This window comes from Argiope bruennichi, chromosome 5, assembly GCF_947563725.1.
Source record: "Argiope bruennichi chromosome 5, qqArgBrue1.1, whole genome shotgun sequence".
Classification (NCBI taxonomy): domain Eukaryota; kingdom Metazoa; phylum Arthropoda; class Arachnida; order Araneae; family Araneidae; genus Argiope; species Argiope bruennichi.
The window spans coordinates 126,404,476-126,426,229 of NC_079155.1; the positions used below are offsets into that span (position 1 = coordinate 126,404,476).

Genomic DNA, 21,754 nt, shown 5'->3' on the forward strand with positions numbered 1-21,754 from the left:
TCATACCCTAGGTGCCAATGAATTTCTTATTGCAGTTTATTTTCTATCAGCACTGCTCAGGCAGACAAATGCCAGATGTTGATATAAAAACCTATAGGATTTTTTTTTCATAAATAAAGTTTTTTATAAAAAGTATCTCAATAATTTCTAGAGAGTGTAGCTTGTCTTAAGAAAGAGCTGGACTCATCATTTCAGTTCAAAGGGTTAATATTTCCACTTCCCTTTTCTCCTCACCATCTTCCATATGGCAAGAAGTCTCGAGAAAAATATAAATATGTAAATGCCATGTTAAATGCCTATTTATTCTGTCCATTATACTTCTCTATTTCTTAATATTTTTAATATTAAGCACTGTGTTTATTATCTGTCAAAAGCATTTTTAGCATTATTTGGAAATGTCTCGAATGATTCATATGGAAATAATTACCTCGATTTTAATTTAACCTAATGCTTGCAGATAAATTATTGACAAAAACTGAAACATCAGTGTACTTGATTAACCTCACATTGTACCATACTTGATTAATCTCACATTCAAATGTCATAGATTTTTAGGGGGGGGGGGAATGCTGCTGATAATCATCAACAATGTCTTAAACTATGGATTATATTTGAATAGAAATAAAGGGATTTTAAAAACTACTCAATTGAACCATCAACAGACTAATAAGCAATATAAATGTATATAAGTAAGCCTAATATGAAATAACATAATGGTTTACCACGTAATATATATTAGAGTGTTATTTCTTTCAAAAGGGAACTAAATTTATCCAAATACTTTGAATATTTAATGCAATATATTTCATATATAAAAAATATTCATTTTTTAAAATTAAAAAACAAAAATTTTAAGTTTTTAAAACTTAGATTACATAAAGAGTTGTAGAATGTATTTATTTATATAATTTGGCAGATGATTACACTTTTCAAAGAAAAAAAAGAAAGAAAAATTTCAGTAAATAAACTTTTATCTTACTTTAAGACCAGTTTGTGTTTCACTTTTTTTAGAGAAAAACCTAAAATAAAGCAAATAATAATAATATGAATATAATGGAAACATACTGAATAAATTTGCTGTTAAAATTTATCTAAATTTTGTTAGCATATAAGCCTCAAATTTCTAAACACTATTATGAAAATTTGATATTGTTTGAATCCTAAAATATATGTAAATTAATTACTTAATTCATTTGTAAAAGCAGAACAAAGATATTTTTCTGTTAATATTTAGTTTATGTAGAAAAAAAAATCAATATTGCTTGAAAACAAATACAGGCTATTACAGTTGATTAACAATTCAATCAAAACATTCTGTGCTTTTTAATAGCTTTATGCTTTGCTTCTAAAGCAAATACAGGAAAAGATAACACATTTTCAATTAAATTTATCCTTTTCAATATCTAGAAAGTTCAGTTTAAGAAATCATGTCACAGTTTAACATCAAAGAAAGTGATTTTCAGTTAAAAAAGGCTAGTCGCCAAAGTAACTAGTTATTTATAAAGATGTATATTCAGTAAACAACATAAAACACAAAATTTAATCAAATGGGAAAAATTAATTTGTCCAAACACAGTTTAATTTTTAGAAATCCATATCAGTAAGGAATATTCAAAGAATAATTTAAATAATATAACATTTTTAATGGTTTTGAAACATTTAGTTTATATCAACCAATAAAAATTATTGGGAGTTTTAAAGCTTCTAAAGAGAGCCCCAAAATATCAAGTCATTTGATAAAGATGTGTGCATTAAAATTTTATATGATTAAAATACTTTTGCACTAAAGTGTAGTGAGGATCAGTTATAAGCATCTGAAAAATCCAAGTCAAAACACTAAAAAAAATTCTCTTGAAATAATTCTGTTCTATAATTCTTTCACATGAAATAATTCTGTTGTGTAGTTACAAGAAACTGATATACTCATGTAAGGTTAAATACATTATGCATCAATTAAACATCATATTTCAGTTTCTCATAAATAACAAATCGTATTTTCCAGAAGGGTTGTTTAGAATAAGACACGTATAAGTCTTAAATGGGAAAATTGATACTAACATTGGAATTGGAGAAGCATTTCTGGAGTTATGCTTTCATTCCCCCAATATTTGCAGAAAAAATAATTTTTAAAAAATAACTACTTTGATTTCATATATTTCATATTTGTCACATAACTTTTTTAAATTAAATCTTTACACATTGATCAATATCATTGATTCATTTAAATTTAAAAAAATGTACAGTTGTATAAAGATTTATTTTACAAATATGGGATTAGAAAATATTTTTCCTGCATACAAAGAATGAAATTTCAATAAATAAGGCTAAATATACAACTAGGATTGTAAAAACATTCAGTTTTCTTTTCTTTCCTTTTTTTTTTTAATTGTTGACATTTTCAAGCAAAAATTATAAAGAAAATTAATTATAAATCAAAAAATCTTTGTAAAATTAGCTCGATTTAAATAATCATATATATATATATATATCTTAATATATATAAATTACGTGTCACGTTGTTTGTCCGCGATGGACTCCTAAACTACTTAACCGATTTTAATCAAATTTGCACACCGTGTGCAGTTTGATCTAACTTAAAAGATAGGATAGCCCTTTTTTTGAATTTCTAATTAGAATTTTAATTATTAATTAAAAACTAACTTTCCCGCCAAAAAAATCTTTTCATTTTCCCCACCGCCAAATGAGTACGGCTTCAGTTTCTTTCCCAACAGTCATGAGGCTAGGCTTAAGATTTTTCGGCTGATTATTTAAAACGATTCTATTTATTTTCTTAATGTTTGATTCATTTAAAATTAAACATTGTTAATTAATCGATTTTTCAGATTCATTTTTAAGTACTTTTGAATTAAAATAAAACAGAATAAAGGAAATTAAAAACTTCTAATCTGCATAGCGTTACCCCAACTGGCGTAGAAAAACTCACGCATTTGCTTTACCGTAACTGGCTTTGAAAATTCACGCATGCGCATTGTGTTCTGATTGTTGACATGACAACCATTATCAACGGATGATTTAAATTATTTTTAGGTTAGTTGCATGTTTATGTAATTAAATTGTATTTATGTTAGTTATATATTTTTTGTATACGCTTATTGTTTTAAGTACATCGTTTTTTTAGTTTTTTTTAACCTGTTTTCAACCGATTATAATTAAACGATTCGTTTTATTTTCTTAGAGTTTGATGCATTTAAAATTAAACGTTGTTAATTAATCGTTCTGGTCATAATGAATCTGAGAATATTTTGTTGACAAATTCTTGAAATATTACATAAATTAGGAAATATATTCTTTAGTGCCCATAAAGTTTAAACACTCAGTGACTGTTTTCAGTAATCATATTACAAAAAAATAATTTGTTTCAGTAAAAAATATTATTATATTAATTGCAGATTAATCCTTTCCACTTTAATTTATAGTATAAATTCTACGGGAACTAACAGAAAATTAGAGAGATACATATTACATTATGACTGAAGGTGTTTATAATATTATGAGAGAATTATATGACTATCAAAATTTGAAATTTTAAAATATTTTGATGAAGAAGCTATTAAAGTAGGAATTGCATTAAATATTTATTTATTAAAATTTTAACGAACATTAAGATTGGCGAACCGGCTGGTCGCCAAAGGCGGTTAGTATATATATATATATATATATACTAGCCGCCTTTGGCGACCAGCCGGTTCGCCAATCTTAATGTTCGTTAAAATTTTAATAATTAAATATTTTATGCAATTCCAACTTTAATAGATTCTTCAGCAAAATATTTTAAAACTTCAAATTTTGATAGTCATATAATTCACTCATAATATTATAAAGGCCTTCAGTCATAACGTGATATGTATCTCTCTCATTTTCTGTTACCCCTCGTAGAATTTATGCTTTAAATTAAAGTGTAAATGATTCATCTGCAATTAATATAATAATATTTTTTACTGAAACAAAGCATTTTTTTTAATAATATGATTACTGATAATAGAGTCACTGAGAGTTTAAACGTTATGGGCACTAAAGAATATCTTTCTTAATTTATGTAATATCTCAAGAATTTGTCAACAAAATGTTCTCAGATTCATCATGAACAGATCGATTAATGAACAATGTTTCATTTTAAATGCATTAAACACTAAGAAAATAAAATGAATCGTTTAAAATAATCGGTCTAAAACAGGTTTAAAAAAACTACTTAAAAAACGATGTACTTAAAACTATAAGCATATACAAAAAAATATATAACTAACATAAATACAATTTAATTACAAAAGCATGCAACTAACCTAAAAATAATTTAAATCATTGAAAACAGGTTTAAAAAAAACTACTTAAAAAACGATGTACTTAAAACTATAAGCATATACAAAAAATATATAACTAACATAAATACAATTTACTTACAAAAGCATGTAACTAACCTAAAAATAATTTAAATCATCTGTTGAAAGTGGTTGTCATGACAACAATCAGAACAATGCGCATGCGTGAATTTTCTTCGGAAACTTCTTTTCCCTTTCCAGCTGTGTTGAACCGGCGCACAGCTGTTTACACGTTTATGTTTATCTATTCAGATTTTATAACATCTAATCAGAGTAACGGTGAATATCAGTGTGTTCGTGTTCGTCAATAAATGTTAATTTTTTTAATAACATGATTAACGAAAACAGAGTCACTGAGCATTTAAACCTTATGGGAACTAAAAAATATCTTTCTTAATTTATGTAATATCTCAAGAATTTGTCGACCAACCGGTTCGCCAATCTTAATATTCGTTAAAATTTTTATATTTAAATATTTTATGCAATTCCTACTTTAATAGCTTCTTCATCAAAATATTTTAAAACTTCAAATTTTGATAGTCATATAATTCACTCATAATATTATAAATGCCTTCAGTCATAACGTAATATGTATCTCTCTAATTTTCTGTTAGCACCCGTAGAATTTATGTTTTAAATTAAAGTGGAAAGAATTAATCTGCAATTAATATAATAATATTTTTTACTGAAACAAAGAATTTTTTTATAATCTGATTAATGAAAATAGAGTCCCTCAGCGTTTAAACTTTATGGGCACTAAAGAATATCTTTTTCAATTTACGTATTATCTCAAGAATTTGTCAACAAAATTTTCTTAGATTCATCATGAGCAGATCGATTCATTAACAATGTTTACTTTTGAACATGAAACACTAAGAAAATGAAACGAATCGTTTAAAATAGACGGTTTAAAACAGGTTTTAAAAAAACTACTTAAAAAACGATGCACTTAAAACTATAAGCATATACAAAAAATATATAACTAACATAAATACATTTTAATTACAAAAGCATGCAACGAACCTAAAAAAAATTTAAATCCAATCCGCATCCGTTATAATAATTCGTCAACACAATGCGGAATTCAGAACACAAAGCGCATGCGTGAATTTTCAACGCCAGTTACGTAACTCAAATACGTGGGGTTTTTTTCTACGCCAGTTGGGGTAACGCTATGCGGATTAGAAATTTTTAATTTCCTTTATTCTGTTTTATTTTAATTCAAAAGTACTTCAGAATGAATCTGAAGGATCGATTAATTAAAAATGTTTAATTTTAAATGCATCAAACATTAAGAAAATAAACAGAATCGTTTGAAATAATCCGCCGAAAAATACTAACCCTAGCCTCATTACTGTTGGGAGAAAAATAACCCGGAAGCCTTACTCATTTGGCGGTGGCGAAAATGGAAGATTTTTTTGGCGGAAAAGTAGGCGGTGGGGAAAATGGAAGATTTTTTTGGCGGGAAAGTCAGTTTTTAATTAATAATTAAAATTCTAATTAAAATTTCAAAAAAAGGGACCCCAGGTGCACATTCCCGACCTCTAAGGTATACATGTACCAAATTTGATCGCCAACACACACACACACACATTGAGCTTTATTATAAGTATATATATATATATATATATATATATATATATATATATATATATATATATATATATATATATTACTTATTTTCTTCTATAGTTTACAAATTTAAGATTCTGACAAAAAATTTTTGAAAGAAAATGGATTTATAAAGAGAGAAGAAACTAAAATGTAGCAACATTTTTTTTTTTTTTTTTTTTTTCATTTTACTACTCATTTTATTTTTATAATTGCTTTAGACAATATACACCTTTATAAATAACTATCCACTTTTTGAAACCAACTTGCTTACCTGAATAGTGCTTTTCTGGCAATTAAATAGTTCAAAAGAAACACACAACTACTTAATATTGCATTTTTGAAAAGATTGAAGAAAATGAATTAAATGCAAAAATATGTTCCCATTTCTATGCTTGCTTATAAAGTAAATCATAAAGCATCAAAATAGCTACTAGAACTCAACTATATTAAATCTTATACCAAATTAGACTAGTAAAGGTTGATTAAAGTCATATTATATGCCATGCTATGCCTTTAAGTCTAACCAAAATATTACTTTAATAGAAAAGATAATTGAAAAATTATAACTATTATCACATTATAAAAAGTATGAATTTGTAGCTGCAAGAAAATATTTTACTATACAAAATTTATTAAAAGAAATACTTCTTTCATTGAACTTGAATGAAGAAATAAATTTCAAAAAGTATATAACCTCAAACTGTAAGTGAAACTTTACTTTAGAATTAATGTGCTAAAGAAGTTGGTAATCATTAAAATGAATATCAAGAAATATTTACAAAATAAAATAATCAAATTATAAGTTAATACAAAAAAGATGGAATGACCTCATGTGAAATAATCATTCAGAAAGATAATATTTCATTTTAAAAGACATGAATATTATGAAGAATAGATTTAAGCAAACGCTTAACAATGAAACTGTGAACTTAGCTTGATTTGCATTATATAACAAAATAAATTTGTATATCATATAGATTTGTATAAGATACAAACAAGTTTTTTTTTTTTTCATAAACATTGTTAAGAATCTTCAGTATTGCTTTTCTGCAATGTTAGTTTTGTCGCTGAAAAGAGATTTATAGATATTTTTAGTGGATGCTGAATAAATGTCAAGTCAATTATCTCCAATCTAGGCTACGAATTTGGACACAAAAATGGTGATTCTGGAAAATCTAATTATGGCGATATCTCTATAAAGAGCAGAAATTCGAGGTATGATTGGAAGGCATACATGTGTTTGCCAGAGACGAATTAAACTGTCCATTCAGATAATGAAGACTCATTGCGACATCAACAGACATCAGAGAAACAGACCGCTGCAATAGAACTGGGAAAGACCTTATACTGATCTTTAGAAACTGAAAGATGTTGTTGCAAGGTACAGGGGTCACCCAACACAAAGTTAAACATCATTCATATTAATCAGCTTGCATCATAGAGGGTTACTGATCACAGTTATATATAACGAGACTGCTAGGATATGCAGTCATCAACCACCTATATTGCTTTCTTCCAGTATCAGTACCATTGCTGAAAAGAGAAATCCACAGATATTTTAATGAATTCTAATCTCCAGTAGTAGTGACATAATTAAAAGTTAAGAAAATATAAAAATTATGGAGATATTTTTCTTAAGAGTCAAGAAACCAGAAATTCTTCAAGAAAATTTCATACCCTACTGAAAAGCTATAAAAAACGAAGCAGCAACATGAAAAATAAATTATCACATTTCAGTGTTATCACTTGGACAACAGTTGCATTAAGTTTTATTATGTTCTTGTTTAATAAACGAATAATAGTTTGAGTGAGTGTTGCTGCGATTCTGCAAATATTATCTTTGAGTATGCTTTGTCTGTGTTTTGCTACTTGTTTCTTTATCAAATAAAGAGTAATTATCCTTCACAAAACTTAGGTTTTATGTACTCTTTACCACCTCATAATTTCCATAACATCGGGATAAAAGTGCAAATAAATTCTAGGAAAATAGAACTGTAAATAAATGTACATTATATATTGAATTATCTATACATAGTATAAAATGAAGTCTCCGGAAAACGTCTGTATTTTGCAATCCTAAAAACTCGAGAAATACTTAACTAATTTTGGAGATATCTGTACCATTTCGTAGCGCATTTATTGGGGAAGGTTTTAGTATGTTGAAATCCTATTAAAATTTTTAAAAAAAGAGTTTTTTAATTGCGATTTTAATTATTTTCCTACTACGATTCGCGCATGCATAAAGCAGCAGTATCTGTGCTTTGCACTTATCCTCGCGTGAACGGAAATCTCAAACTTCGCATGTGCAAATAGCAAGTGCTGTGGTATTCATATGCGATATATTTCTTTGTTTACGTCTGATTTTAACAGCGATTCAAATCTCATTATCCCCAAAAGAAGGAAATTCAACCTTGGCCGGAGCACATTAAATGCCAAAACGCTTCGTTTGTTGCTCGATAATGAAAATGTAGAGGAAAGAAACGTTAGATTAGCCAATATCAGAGAAAGAATGTCCACACTTTTTTCAAAGCAGAGTTTTTCTGCTGAGCGAAGTAACCGTCTCTCTTTAAATCGCACTGCAATTGAATTACAGAAACAGAATGAATCTCGTTTGTCTACTGACAGAGAAAGACATTTAAATTTGACACACAGGAGAAGTGAAAGAAAAAATGTTTCAGATATTTGGTCCAAAAAGGGGTACACAGCTCTGAATTTCGATCCGTATGTGGATTACAAAAATGATGGCTCAGTTTCAATAGGAACAATGTCTATAGTCTGTCCATATTGTTAAGCTTTGATTTACAGGCATTTTCGTCAAAAAATAGTTTATCGCCAAATTTTTGCGAAATGGCCGACTGTCGCGAGAACGGCAGCAATAGGGTAACGGTAGCAAAAGTGACACCGAAAAATTGCCAACCTCGCAAGGCACGAAATGACTGTATATCAAAGCTTAGCCCAGCTTTAAAATGGAAAGATGAATCAAAAGGCATGTGTTGTTTACAAGGGAAAATTGAAACTATTTTAACAGTCTAAATATGGAACAGCATTGATATACAGTTATTTTCACCCAAAACGTTTATCGCTAAATTTTAGCAAAATGGCTGAATGTGGCACGAACGGCAGCAATAGCGTTTCCAATCTAAAGGTTCCGAGGAACGCTGCAGCAAATTAACGGAAATATAGGAAAAAATGTCAATAAATGCAGTAAAATGAAATGCATGAAATAATAATAATCGAAAATAATGAAAGTAAGTAGAAGTAGTATGTGCAGCAGGAAAAAATCAAGGGAAATGAACAGGAAAGATCGAAATACAGTAGCATAAAAAAAATGGCGGTCATGTAACCCCAAACAAAGCGTCACTGAAAAATTGCCTACTTCGTAAGGCGCCAAATGACTGTATATCAAAGTTTAGCCCTACATATTTCTGAATATGTGCTATAAAAAATTATTTTGTAGTTATTTTTGATGATTTCTAAATATCTTTTTGATTCCTCATGACATTCTCATGTCATATCGGGTGGAGGTTAGACTTAAGTCTAAAGCTAATTTTTCCTCTTAAATGTTATGCCACATGCAACGCTGTGCGGGTATTGTTAGTTATCATTATATTATGTACGTAGATTATACATCAAATATGTATTTCATAGAAGTATTTGAATTTTCAATAAAAACTTAAAAAGTATTTTGAATCTTTCATACCTTTCAGAGCCTGAAGCTTTCTTCCGATCTAAAGTATCTGAAGCAGAATTTATAGATAACTTTCTGGAGGAGAGATTAGTGGAGAGAAACTTTGAGGCCAAGATTTCAATATTATTAGCGTCAGAACTATCTATAAAGGATTGGAATATGCATTTATATGATTATCACTAACTCAGCTACAGTTTGTCAATTAAAAGGTGTTTAAGATATTTATTTTTCTAGCTTTATTTTTTAAAGTTAATTTTAATTCTTTTAAAAATATATTTACACTTTCCAAGATTTATATTCAGTCAGAAAATAGTTAAATAGTACAGTTAAATATGAAAATTTTTTCTAAGATTTCACAATTCTTGATATATATATATATATATATATATATATACAGGGTGTATCAAAACCCTTGACCACGGCTTTTATTCCTTAAATATTGATCACAGACATACACTGTAAATTACAAAATTGCGTAAAAAAAAGGTGCAAAATGTTATGAAATCGATTAAAATTTTCAGGAGATTAAACTTTAAAAAATACAAAATTTGAATTTTTATATGGACTCCGTATAAAAAAAAAATCCCCGAATGAGTAAAATGTGACCCATCTTCTAATAAGGTCATGTACAAAATTTCAGAATTTTATCATGAAAACTCTCAAAGATACGTTAAAATAAAGTTGGTAAAGGGTCAATCACAAATTAAAATGCAAATGTTTACAACTTCAGTGCTGATGACGCGACGCAAGAATGCATCATAAGGAAATAAAATATGCTTTATATCTTTAGTTTTAAATACAAATCCGAACATCCGATATGATTTTCCATCTTTGCGAACTTATATCCAGGCATCGGAAACTGGTTTAAGTCGGCATTTATGTTGTTTCATAGAGACTTCTTGTGATAAATTGCTGAAATTTTGTACATGACCTTATGAGAGGATGGGGCACATTTTACTCATAAGGAATATTTTTATACGAAGTGCGTATAAAAATTTAAATTTTGTATTTTTTGAAGTTTAATCTCCTGAAAATTTTAATCGATTTCATGACATTTTACACCTTTTTTTTAGGCAACTTTAGTATATCTCTATGATCAATATTTAAGGAACAAACGCCTCGGTCAAGGTTTTTGAGACACCCTGTATATATATATATATATATATATATATATATATATATTGGAAACTGCACTAAACTTATAAAAAATAATAAATGGTGTTTCAACTATGAATTTTTTTAAGTGAAAGCACATTCTTAAACGTCTTTTTTCATGCTGGTAACATGCGGATTTGATGATTTAGGGGGTCGTAAATTATTAAAAACGAAAAAGTAGTTTAGAACCCATATTTGTAGAAATATTAAAACTGGAAGAAAAATAAAAGCTTGAAATTGTAAGGAATTTTATATTCTATAATTTGATATGAGTGTGTAGTGTGAGAACTGGGGAGTTTTAAAATTTTTCAACAAAAACTAAAATGGGAACCAGAAACATTGCTGCAGCATTAGTATCGATGTTCGCAGAGATCGTTGTCAAATTCAAAAGATAAATTCAAAGCAAGGATAATGGGCATTAAGTAGATAAAAAATTACCAGAAAACATAGGTCGCAGGTAACGTTTATTTAGTGAAAATCGCAAAAACAGACGTCGAAAAGACAATGAGTCTGGCGAAGAGAATGTCCCCATGAATGCGAGGATTAGGAACAAGGTCGAGAAGAAGCCTTCTCGTATGTAAATTTTTCATGCATTCAAGAAAAATAAAAGCAGTTAACAAGCATTCATCAATGAGCATTGCAGAATTGATGGTCGTTAAACGTCATTCGAAGTCAGATTTCACGAATGCAACTAAAATGCGCTGGTGTAACATCACGCATTAACTAAATGTTCTGACCTGCAATTGTCGGCAATGCTTGCAGTAAATCCGGAGGAACGTTCTGGAAGAAAACAAGGTACTTTGTGCCGCTGATGCGTTCGAGCAGAAGATACGGTCCCCATAGATGACTCTGTCCAGATGTTAATATCAAACTTGTGTTGTATGTTCAACGAGATATTGATGTAGGGATTTTCGAATGACCAAATATTCGCATTGTGCGTGTTGAAGACCTTTTCTCGTAAAGCAGGCTTCATCTGATAATAAAACTCTAGCAGAAAAGTACATCTTCCTGTGTGGCATCAAGCATCCAACGTGCAAACTCCGCCCGATTTGTGATTTTCATTGAAAAACGTTATCTGCGGCCTTACGTTTACTAGTAATCTTCCATCTACTTAATGCCTATTATCCTTGCTCTGAATTTAACTTTTGAATTTGACAGCGATCTCTGCGAACATCGATACTGATTTTGCAACGATGTTTTCTGGTTCCCATATAAGTTTTTGTTGAATATCTTTAAAGCTCTCCAATTTTCACACTACACGCCTATATCAAATTATAGAATATAAAATTCCTTACATTTTCAAGCTTTTATTTTTCTTCCAGTTTTAATATTTTTGCAAATATGGGTTCTAAACTACTTTTTCGTTTTCAATAATTTACGACCCCCCATATCATCAAATCCGCATGTTACCAGCATAAAAACAAACTTTTAAGAATGTGCTTTCACTTTAAAAAAATTTATAGTTGAAATACCATTTGTTATTTTTTTATTAATTTTTCACAGTTTCCAACAGTTCTCCAACTCCTTATATTTTTGGGATTTTCACCTACTAAACGTCGTTTGGGATCCCATGTTGTATGGTGATTCTTTATCCTCTTGATGCTTATTATCATTCCTCTGAATTTGTCGGTCAAATTCGGAAACAACCTGTATATATATATTTGTAACTCAACTTCCAATTTTAAAGATTAAATCCTTTTTATTGGATGTCTTAGAAAAAATTGAAAAACAATTTTCAGAACATATTTTAAAAATATGGAATTAACTATTTTCATTTTAACAGCCAACAAAACAATAAGCCATATAATCATATTTAAATAAACATAAAAAGTTAAGCTGTTAAAAAATATTGATTCAATTCCTTTATGCATTTTATTTGCCAATTGATTCATAATAATTCGTGTTTAATTCAAAATTTAAAGTCGTTTACCTATGTTTTATCAGTTTAAATAAATCTTACACATTTTCATTTTTCATTAACTTTGAAATTATTTTCAAGAAAATATTCACCAGTTTAAAAATTTTGCATACCTAAATGGCGTGCCAGATCCAATGCAGTGAATCCATTTGAAGCTCGAAAATCTATGGATGCACCCTTTTTTAATAGCAATTCCACTGTTTGTGAACGTCTGAAAATAAAATAAAAACTTTAAAGAAGAAACATTTCTTTTACTATTAATAAGAAACTATTTTTTTTAAATACATTAGAATTGGCTGAAAAATAACTTTCTATTAAGTAGAAAGAAAAATGAAAAAAGTACAGACAACAGGCAAACTATATAATGAATACATAAAAGGCGAGTTCCATTATTCAGAAAAAAATTAAGCAGGGTGTTATTTTTAAAAGCAAAAATAAATGAAATTAGCTGTTGTCTGTATAAATATTTGAGTAATAATTAAGTGTTAAATATTACTCAGATTTGAATAGCAAGTAAGAATTGCAAAAATGTTCTTAATAAATAAAAAATTGAGAATCAAAACTGTTTAATTTTAGAAATTTCATTATGAAGTAGGACGACAGTTAAAATATGGTTTTTAAATTACATGTGCCAATAATAATATGTAATTTTAGTAACTTAAAAGAAGAATGTTATTAAAAAAATGTACAAAGTGAAAACTAATTTATAATTATATAAAATTGGAAAGTTAAAACACAGAATACAAATACAAAAATACTGACTTTATGTAAAAGCAGTGAATTACATTTCCCAAATATGAAAAGTACATAATAAAAATATTATGTATGGCAGCATATTGAATTGCAGTACTTCTGCAGAATTCTTTTATATATATATAAACACAACACAATTTATGAGGCTGAAGCACTTTTTTTCCGTGTCTGTGTGATAAAAATAATTTAAACAAAATATAAGAAAAACCATGTATCATTACTTACCTATGAAAAATAGCATACATTAATGCAGTCCAACCATTTTCTAAATCCTGAGAATCTAATTTTCCACCACTACATATTAGCAAATTAATAATGTTGTTATATCCCAACATTGCAGCTAGCATTAATGGAGTCATGCCATCATGGGGAGAAACAGCATTCACTGACTCAGGATTTTGCTTTAAAACAGACTTGACTTTTAAAATATCACCTAAAATGAAATGCTTATTATAGTAATGCTGAAAAGAGAATCAAAATAGAAAGTTCAGGTTTTGATTCATAAAGTGCTTTCTTCATCCAGAACTTGATACACTAAACAATGGAATAAAATATTAAATCTTATTTATCTTTGCAAAAATAATTAATGTGGACATCATTCTTCAATTTCTTACTGTAAAGCCCCTTCATTTCTTTTTTTCCCAATTTTGTGAACTACTGGTGAATGTTACCCAGGACATTGAATGAAAGAGAAAGATATCTAAGATAAAGTAAACTGATCAATCCATAATAGATATTAAAGTTAAATTATGAACAACTTTGTGAGAGTCTACACAATTCAGACAGATACAACAGAAACTTTCAGACAGGACATATAAGTTTTGTGAATATATAAAGTATGAAATCTACAATTATAATAAAATTTAGAAAATATTAAAATGGATGAAATTTAAAAATAATAGTAAGGTTTAAAGAATAAAAAATGGAAATAATAATAATATATCAAACATAATATAAGACATAAAAATCATAATAATATAAACAGAAAAATATTAGCAAATACAAAAATAATCATACACCAAAAGTAAAGAATTAGATAATAATAGTAATGCAAAATACAACACAAAATCTCAATACATTGACTCAAAACATTATTATGCAAAAGAGCTGCCAATACAATCTCCATTGTTCTTAATCCTCATTTTCCCAGACTTATGCTGGAACAATTCCAAAATTCCCATAATTATATAATAGTTTAGAAAGAATTTTACTCATATTAATCTATAATTGGAACATCTTGTAATGACCAGCAATGTCTATCTAAATTACCAAGAGTTGGACTTCCTGTTTGAATTAGATAGAAAGAAAGAGAAGAGAATGATTATGAAGAGCAAGAAATGACAGGCGGATTCAAAATGATAATTCTAAAACTTACATCAATTGAATTATAAAATTTAACATTTTAATTTAGTGTTTGTGGTGTGTGCAATACTAATAAATTAATGACTTCATTAAAAGTATTTGGACTGTTAACTGAGTAATCTTGCTCATATGTTACAATCCATAAATTTAATAACCAGCATTTCTTTTATTAGTAATGCAATCACAATATAGCCATTTTCCAAATCAATGAATTTGATATGCCAGAAAATACCCTCAGTAATTAAAATTTAATTTATATGAAATTTCCTTGGCATCTTTTTGAATTCCCTGAAGTAATCAAACCAAAAAGAAACCTTGAATTATTAGTTAACTCCCATTTAGTTTGCTATTTAAACATAATGGATATTTTTTTAATTTTAAGCTTAATCAATGGTTTAGAAACTTCTAAATGAAGACCTATTGCTTTTCTATCAGTTGCATTTTTGACTAGAAAACTGCATAGTCTTCATCCATTATACCAGCAGGAGCCTTCACTTAATATAATTTTATATTTAGCTATTATTTTAGCATTCAGTAGATTTTAATAATAAATGAATATTTTTTTAATATTCTATACATATTGAGCAAGAGCCAATATAAAGATTAATTTCTTCAAAATAATCCCCCATTTTCTCAATTGCTTTTAAAACTGCCATTGACTCTACTAAAAAAACATTGGTTTCATTACTATCATTAATTACCTCCAAACAACAAACAATGGTGGATATAATCATGCAGCTCTATGCAATGCAAATTGTAAACCCCCTTCTAATAAACTGATTAATTAAATTTTATATTCCAACATTTTTTTTAATTAAATCAACAATTAATGACATGTTAATTTTCTTTGTCTAAATAACTCTTAAATATATAAATTTATTTGCTTATTTTGAATATATATATATATGCAAAACATCGAAAAAAATGACTAAAGTAAATTTCTTGAAAAATTAAATATAAATTTCAGATTATTCTTTCTTTAGATATAAATATTATTACAAAAGATTATAGGAACTTTATTTCACAATCTTTGACTTTTTTTATATGATTCGTCATCTATAAGTTGATGCACTCAGATAAATGTACAGTTAAAAGTACAGAATAAATAGAAATGGTTTAGATAACTAAAATAAGAACTGTACCAGATTCAAAATAAGTATTCAGATAATTAATGTTTTTTTTTAATCAAAGACTGAACCACATTACACTGGCCAGATAGATTATCAGCATTATCGTAATTTTGGCCACTTATGATTTCAACAGAAAGAGGTGTGAACTAAATTCTTAATTTCAGTTGTTCCATTTAGTTGCATGAATTTAATAAACTTGCAACAAGATTGCCATTAAATAAAACATATCAAACTGTAAAAATCTACCAATTACCTAAACTTTCAAATACTTTCATTTTCTAATGATTAAAATCTGACAAAAATTTTAATTATATGAACAGATTTTACGTTTTATAAATGCTTGATATAGTTCATAAATACATGGCTATTACTAAGTGCAATTAAATAAGGATGAAATGTATCAGCATACCACTCTTTACTGCTAGAAAAATATCTGCTGTTTCAGAGCCTTCTGTAAATTAAAAAGAAAAGTTAGCGAATAATAATAATAATAAATCTGATAAATTGCAATTAAATAAAAATGAAATTTATATATACCATTGGCATATTTTGAAACCATAACACTTTCTAAAAATAAAATTATTTCTTGATGAAAACAAGTAATGGCAAAATCCATTGCTGATTGATTACATATATCGGTTTTAGTTGTATCAGATCCACTCTCCACTATAATCTGGGCTATTTTCTTTCGACCTCCATAAGCAGCCAGCATTAAAGGTGATAAACCTTTTATAGAAAATGTAAGCACTTATTAATTACAGAAGGTTAGCATTTAATTTAAAAACATTAGTGAATGAGTTTTATGGTTAGAGAATTATCAAATGACAGACAAAACAAACGTTATTATGCATAAAATTAGTAAAACTCAATTTTACTGGTAGGGAGATGAATAAATAAAAACAAGATACCAAATATTTGTCATCAACAAAAACAAACTCATGTTTCTCAACTCAGGTGAGAAGAGATATTAAAATAAAAAGTTAAATTTAGAAACATTAGCTTTACTACATTAATGAATGATATTTGAAATAACATCTGGAAAAATAATATATAATTTCTTTATCTCTGATATTCATAAAGATGAAAGTCATTGGTTTTTCTGTTGATCATTTACAAAGCAGAACTAGAGCTACCAAATTCGACACAGATGGTACTTAAATGGTTGGGAATAAAGACCTTTTAAATTTTTGTTCAAACTTTATTGAATTAAAACAATTTTCAACCATTTTTGTCAACAACCTCTGAAAGCTTTGCAGTTAATAAAATGACATTATTTGAAATACATTACAGTAATTAGTGCAATTTTTATAAATTTTTTAAAATTATTGTTGTTGGCAATCAAGGTTCTTCAAGAAGAAAGTTTTATATATTCTTTATGCAAGGCAAAAGAAAGAAAATTAATAAAATAGGAGATAAATGAGTGGAGAAGAGACAAAAAGGAGACATATTGTGATTCATTTACAACCAGATAAGAGTTTATTTTATAAAAACTGATTTTTTAAAAACATTTCTCTACTACTATTAAACTTCATAATTTGTAACTTTTGTAAGATTTCATATCAAATCTTTAATTTTATTTAATATAATAAACCAAATCAAACTTTCAATGAATTCATATTCAATCACAACAATATAAATAGCATTAAATATTACAAAATATTAAATTAAAGTAGTATCTAATTAGTTTATTACCCACATAAAATTTTCATTTGATAAATGTGTAGATATAACAGTTTTCTGATTATACACAATTATACTTAAAAGAACATATAATATTAGTTTGAGTTATAAGGCTCATCCCATTTTTTTTTTACTTCAAATAAAATTACTTTTATTTTTATTTTTATGCCTTTTATTACTTAAAATCACACTGCATTTCAAATTATTTCAATACTGCAACAAGAACTTTAAACCAATATTCAATAAATGACAACATGTAAGTACATTTATTTACAATTCTGTTCAATTTGCTTCTGTTAAACTTTAGCTATATCCATGAAGATATTTTGATTCTAAATACATCTGGATTTCATTCTTGATTTTGGGGTTATTGTTTCATCTAAAGATTCATATTTTTCATACATTTTAATTAGTTTATCATATTTATTTGTTTAAATCTTCATTTTTAAAAAAAAATTTATTAGAAATAATAGTTTATTGTGCTCAGAGGTTTTAATCATAAATTATTTTATTAGATGGCTTTAATTTCAAATTATTGAAACACAGCAATAATAATATTTAAGTTTTGAATTTTATAATTAATTAATTTAACTAATGATAATTTTTAAATTTTATGCTTGTCAAAAATTTTTATACTGTCATTGAAGGCAGCTAGTGTTTAATAAAGGTGATCTCTGTCTTCCTAATTTTAGTAAGTGCTTTTCTAATTTTTCCTTTACAAATAATATGTAAATAAATATTATGAGCTTAAAAATAGTAGCAAAATTCAGAATTGTATCGAAATACAAAAGCAAACAAAAGAGACACAAATTAGCATTATTAAAATATGCATATAAGTATAGCAAGAAATTACAAAACTTTTTGTTTACATTTGTATCTCCAGAAGAAATTAATCACACACACCTATTAAAATCTAAGGCAAACTGATAACTAGTGAAATACAATTTGGGTAGCAAGTATCATCTTTGAAGAAATTGTGATTGTTAATAAATTCATTTTTTCAACTGAAAAAGTTTATGTAATAATGCAGACACAGTATCACATTGCAACATAAGATTTTAGATGATAAACACAATAGAATGTAGAATAACATATAATTACATGAAAGACAGTATGGTCAATGACATCTGTAATATGATGTCACATATAATTACTTTTCTTATACACGAAAATTAAACCAATATACCATACTTATGCAATATACAGCTTAAAAATAATTTCTTTGATAAAATCGTTCATTATTTTACCAGTAACAGGAGAAACTTGATCAACATTAGCCCCTTCATCTAATAAATAGATTACAATATCCTCATATCCACAGAAAGATGCAGCCATCAGAGGAGATAAATCACATTCTGTATTTTGGTTTAGAGATGCAATATGGTCAACCATTGCTCCAGCTTCAATTAATAACTTCACAGTTTTCAAATCCCCACTCCATGCAGCAGCAACAACCGGGCTCAAACCTATCAAATGTCACAAAAATTTAATGAAATTAAATTTTATAAAAGAAAAATAAATGTGATATTTAATAAAAAAAAACATGCATAAAGACAATTTTTAAAGGTGACAAACTGATGTCTGATAGCAATAATATTTCAATCATAATGAATGGAAATGTTGCTGTTGTGGCTTATCCCAGCTGGTCGACAGTGACATTAAACCAGGTCCATAAGCCAGAATGCCTTCAAACAATGTAGCACAGGCTCAGGACTTGAGAACAGCTGGCTTTTATTCAAACCGAAGCAGGCCAAAAAGTGGGCAGGAATAGCTTGAGTCGCATTGCAATTTGGACACAGGGGATAAACTTTGCTGCCTGTCACATGACGTTCTATACGAATGTGTCCACTTTGAAATTTAGTGAGAATTGTCTGATTGTGCCTGTTGTCAACCCCAATTAAAACACCACCAGGGTGACTCTCTGCATACCATTCATGCATGGGGACCCTCCTCCAAGAAGAACAAATATCTTGCCTGACCTGGGTGGCGATTTCTGAAAAAGTAAGGCAGCCACCATGAGCAGTATTCTTATGGCTGCCCTCTCGGGACAGACCATCAGCAATTTCATTTCCGTGCACATTCACCTGTGACAGAACCCACTGAAAGGTGATCAAGCAATTCAAAAGCTGGACAATGTATGAACAGAAATGAAAGGCTTTAACCCTTTCCAGCAAAGGTTCATTAAAATTTTTGAAATATAATGAAAAAAAATCCACATGATTAATAGGTTGTATACATATGGATTTTGCAGTCCAAATTTTTTTTTTAACTTGCCTTCTTCTGCAGGAGTTTTCTCAAACGAGGACACTGCCCATCTAGAGCAATCTCTGTGTAAGAAAATCTTTTGAAATTATTGTGTAATTCCTTATGACAATAGCAGTAATTACAAACATTTTAGGTTTACAAATACTTTCATTCATGTTCAAGGTAATTTGAAACAATTAAAATATTAAAAATTGAAAATATAACATATTTACTACAAAAATTCTACACTAAATCTTATAAATATAAATAATTAAAAGATAAGAACTATTACTATTTAATAAATTATAATTTCATTCAACTAAGAATAAAAATTATCTATTTTACAATTTAATACAAATTATAAATCAATTCAACTAAGAACGAAAATTATCTAATTAAAATGCTAAAAATAAATGTTTACAGTTAAATTTTATTAATTAATAAAATGAAAATATCAAATAAAAAACAAAATTAAAAATAACTTATTATTTGGCATGAAATTTCTCAAAGCATATGAGTGTCTTTTCACCTAACAGATAATGAGAAATTATTATTTTGCACTTTCTTAGAGTTTTATGCGCAGTTTTTTGACACTGCACAATGAATATTTTTTAGGTGGACACTTTAATGGCCTGTGTCAAATATTTTTTTAAATCGTTTGCTGCACATTTTTTATATGCTAAATGCAATAAGAATAATTATGAAGAAAAGTTTAAATAAAAAATTTTGTCTAGATAAAATTAAGCATTTACAGTAAAAAAACAGCAAAAAATAAAGCAGAAAATGAGGGTGAAACATAAATAATAGTCTAGAAAGAAAAGAAAATCTGAAATGTGAACTGTTTCCTTCAAACATGGGTTCTTTTTCCAGAATCCGAAGATAAATAAACAAATTCCTCCCCCCATATTCAGAATCAGCATCACATCCTTCTCTTCAAAATATCAAATTACACCTTTCACACATAGAGAGGGAGACCTGAAGAAAGGCAAACAATGAGAAACAGATGTCTTAGATGAATGGTTCTTCAAATGGGAACATCTATGGGTATCATCCAATTTGGTTCTTCCTTAAATTAATTTGAAGATTAAACGCATATATGACAAAACCTCATGGATATTGTAGTAAAACAGTTGACTGATTTTGAAAATTTTTTAATTCTTTAGAGATCAAGAAAATTCCCAAATTTGAGGGGGAAAAAGGGGGTATTTTTAACATAAAATTAATACGATAAAAGAAACTAAAATTACTTTTGCTGCATCTATTTTTTTTAAATGAGACTAAATGCTATATTTCCAACAATTTTTGAAATTTTAAAACCGATAGTTTTTTTTATAGAAAATTTTAAAACTGGTATCATTTTTTTGCAAACACTGTCCCAGAAAGAGTTAAGCAAGGAATGTAAAAAGAAACATGTTCTATTATGTAATTCCATGATTAATAATAAACCATTGATCATTTCTCAGATTAATATTTAAATCTAATAAAGTATAACAAATAAAAATTAAGCTATGCAAATTTTGAAACGTTGTTAAGATGTTGGATGATAACAGCCAAGCTACTCTACCATTTTTAAAACTTCTATATCATTCTTACACAAGGACTTAACACTCAAGTGTTGAGTTAAGGCTCTAAAACAACTGAATTATCAGAAAAACGAAATTTCAAACAAGTGATGCTTAAATGTTGCTAGCAAAGTGGATAATAAATCAATGTACTTCCAATTAATAATTCAAAATATTATATTTCAACAAGAAGCTAATTAGCATATCCGCTTCAATATATTTACTAAGCAATTTTCAAGATTCACTAATACATTCCATTAAACGTTTTCTTTTTGAATTTACAGTGTAAAGCACTTTTCTTCAATAATCAG

The 21,754-nt window shown here is 27.7% G+C and overlaps 1 protein-coding gene across 6 annotated transcripts in view; it reads right to left on the reverse strand.

Moving 5' to 3' along the window:
- Positions 1-21,754, reverse strand: part of LOC129969263 (ankyrin repeat and SAM domain-containing protein 6-like) — a 43,383-nt gene that overhangs the window by 17,079 nt on the left and 4,550 nt on the right. For all 6 annotated transcript variants that reach the window (XR_008784481.1, XR_008784480.1, XM_056083740.1 and 3 more), the window contains exons 3-9: positions 18,885-19,103; positions 16,495-16,683; positions 16,367-16,408; positions 13,691-13,898; positions 12,826-12,923; positions 9,652-9,781; positions 980-1,019 (exon numbers count right to left, since the gene is read on the reverse strand). Coding sequence is in view for 4 of the 6 variants with exons in the window: in XM_056083737.1 (XP_055939712.1) it covers positions 980-1,019; positions 9,652-9,781; positions 12,826-12,923; positions 13,691-13,898; positions 16,367-16,408; positions 16,495-16,683; positions 18,885-19,103 (926 nt within the window). In the remaining 2 variants the exon portion in view is untranslated. The remainder of the gene's footprint in view (positions 1-979; positions 1,020-9,651; positions 9,782-12,825; positions 12,924-13,690; positions 13,899-16,366; positions 16,409-16,494; positions 16,684-18,884; positions 19,104-21,754) is intronic.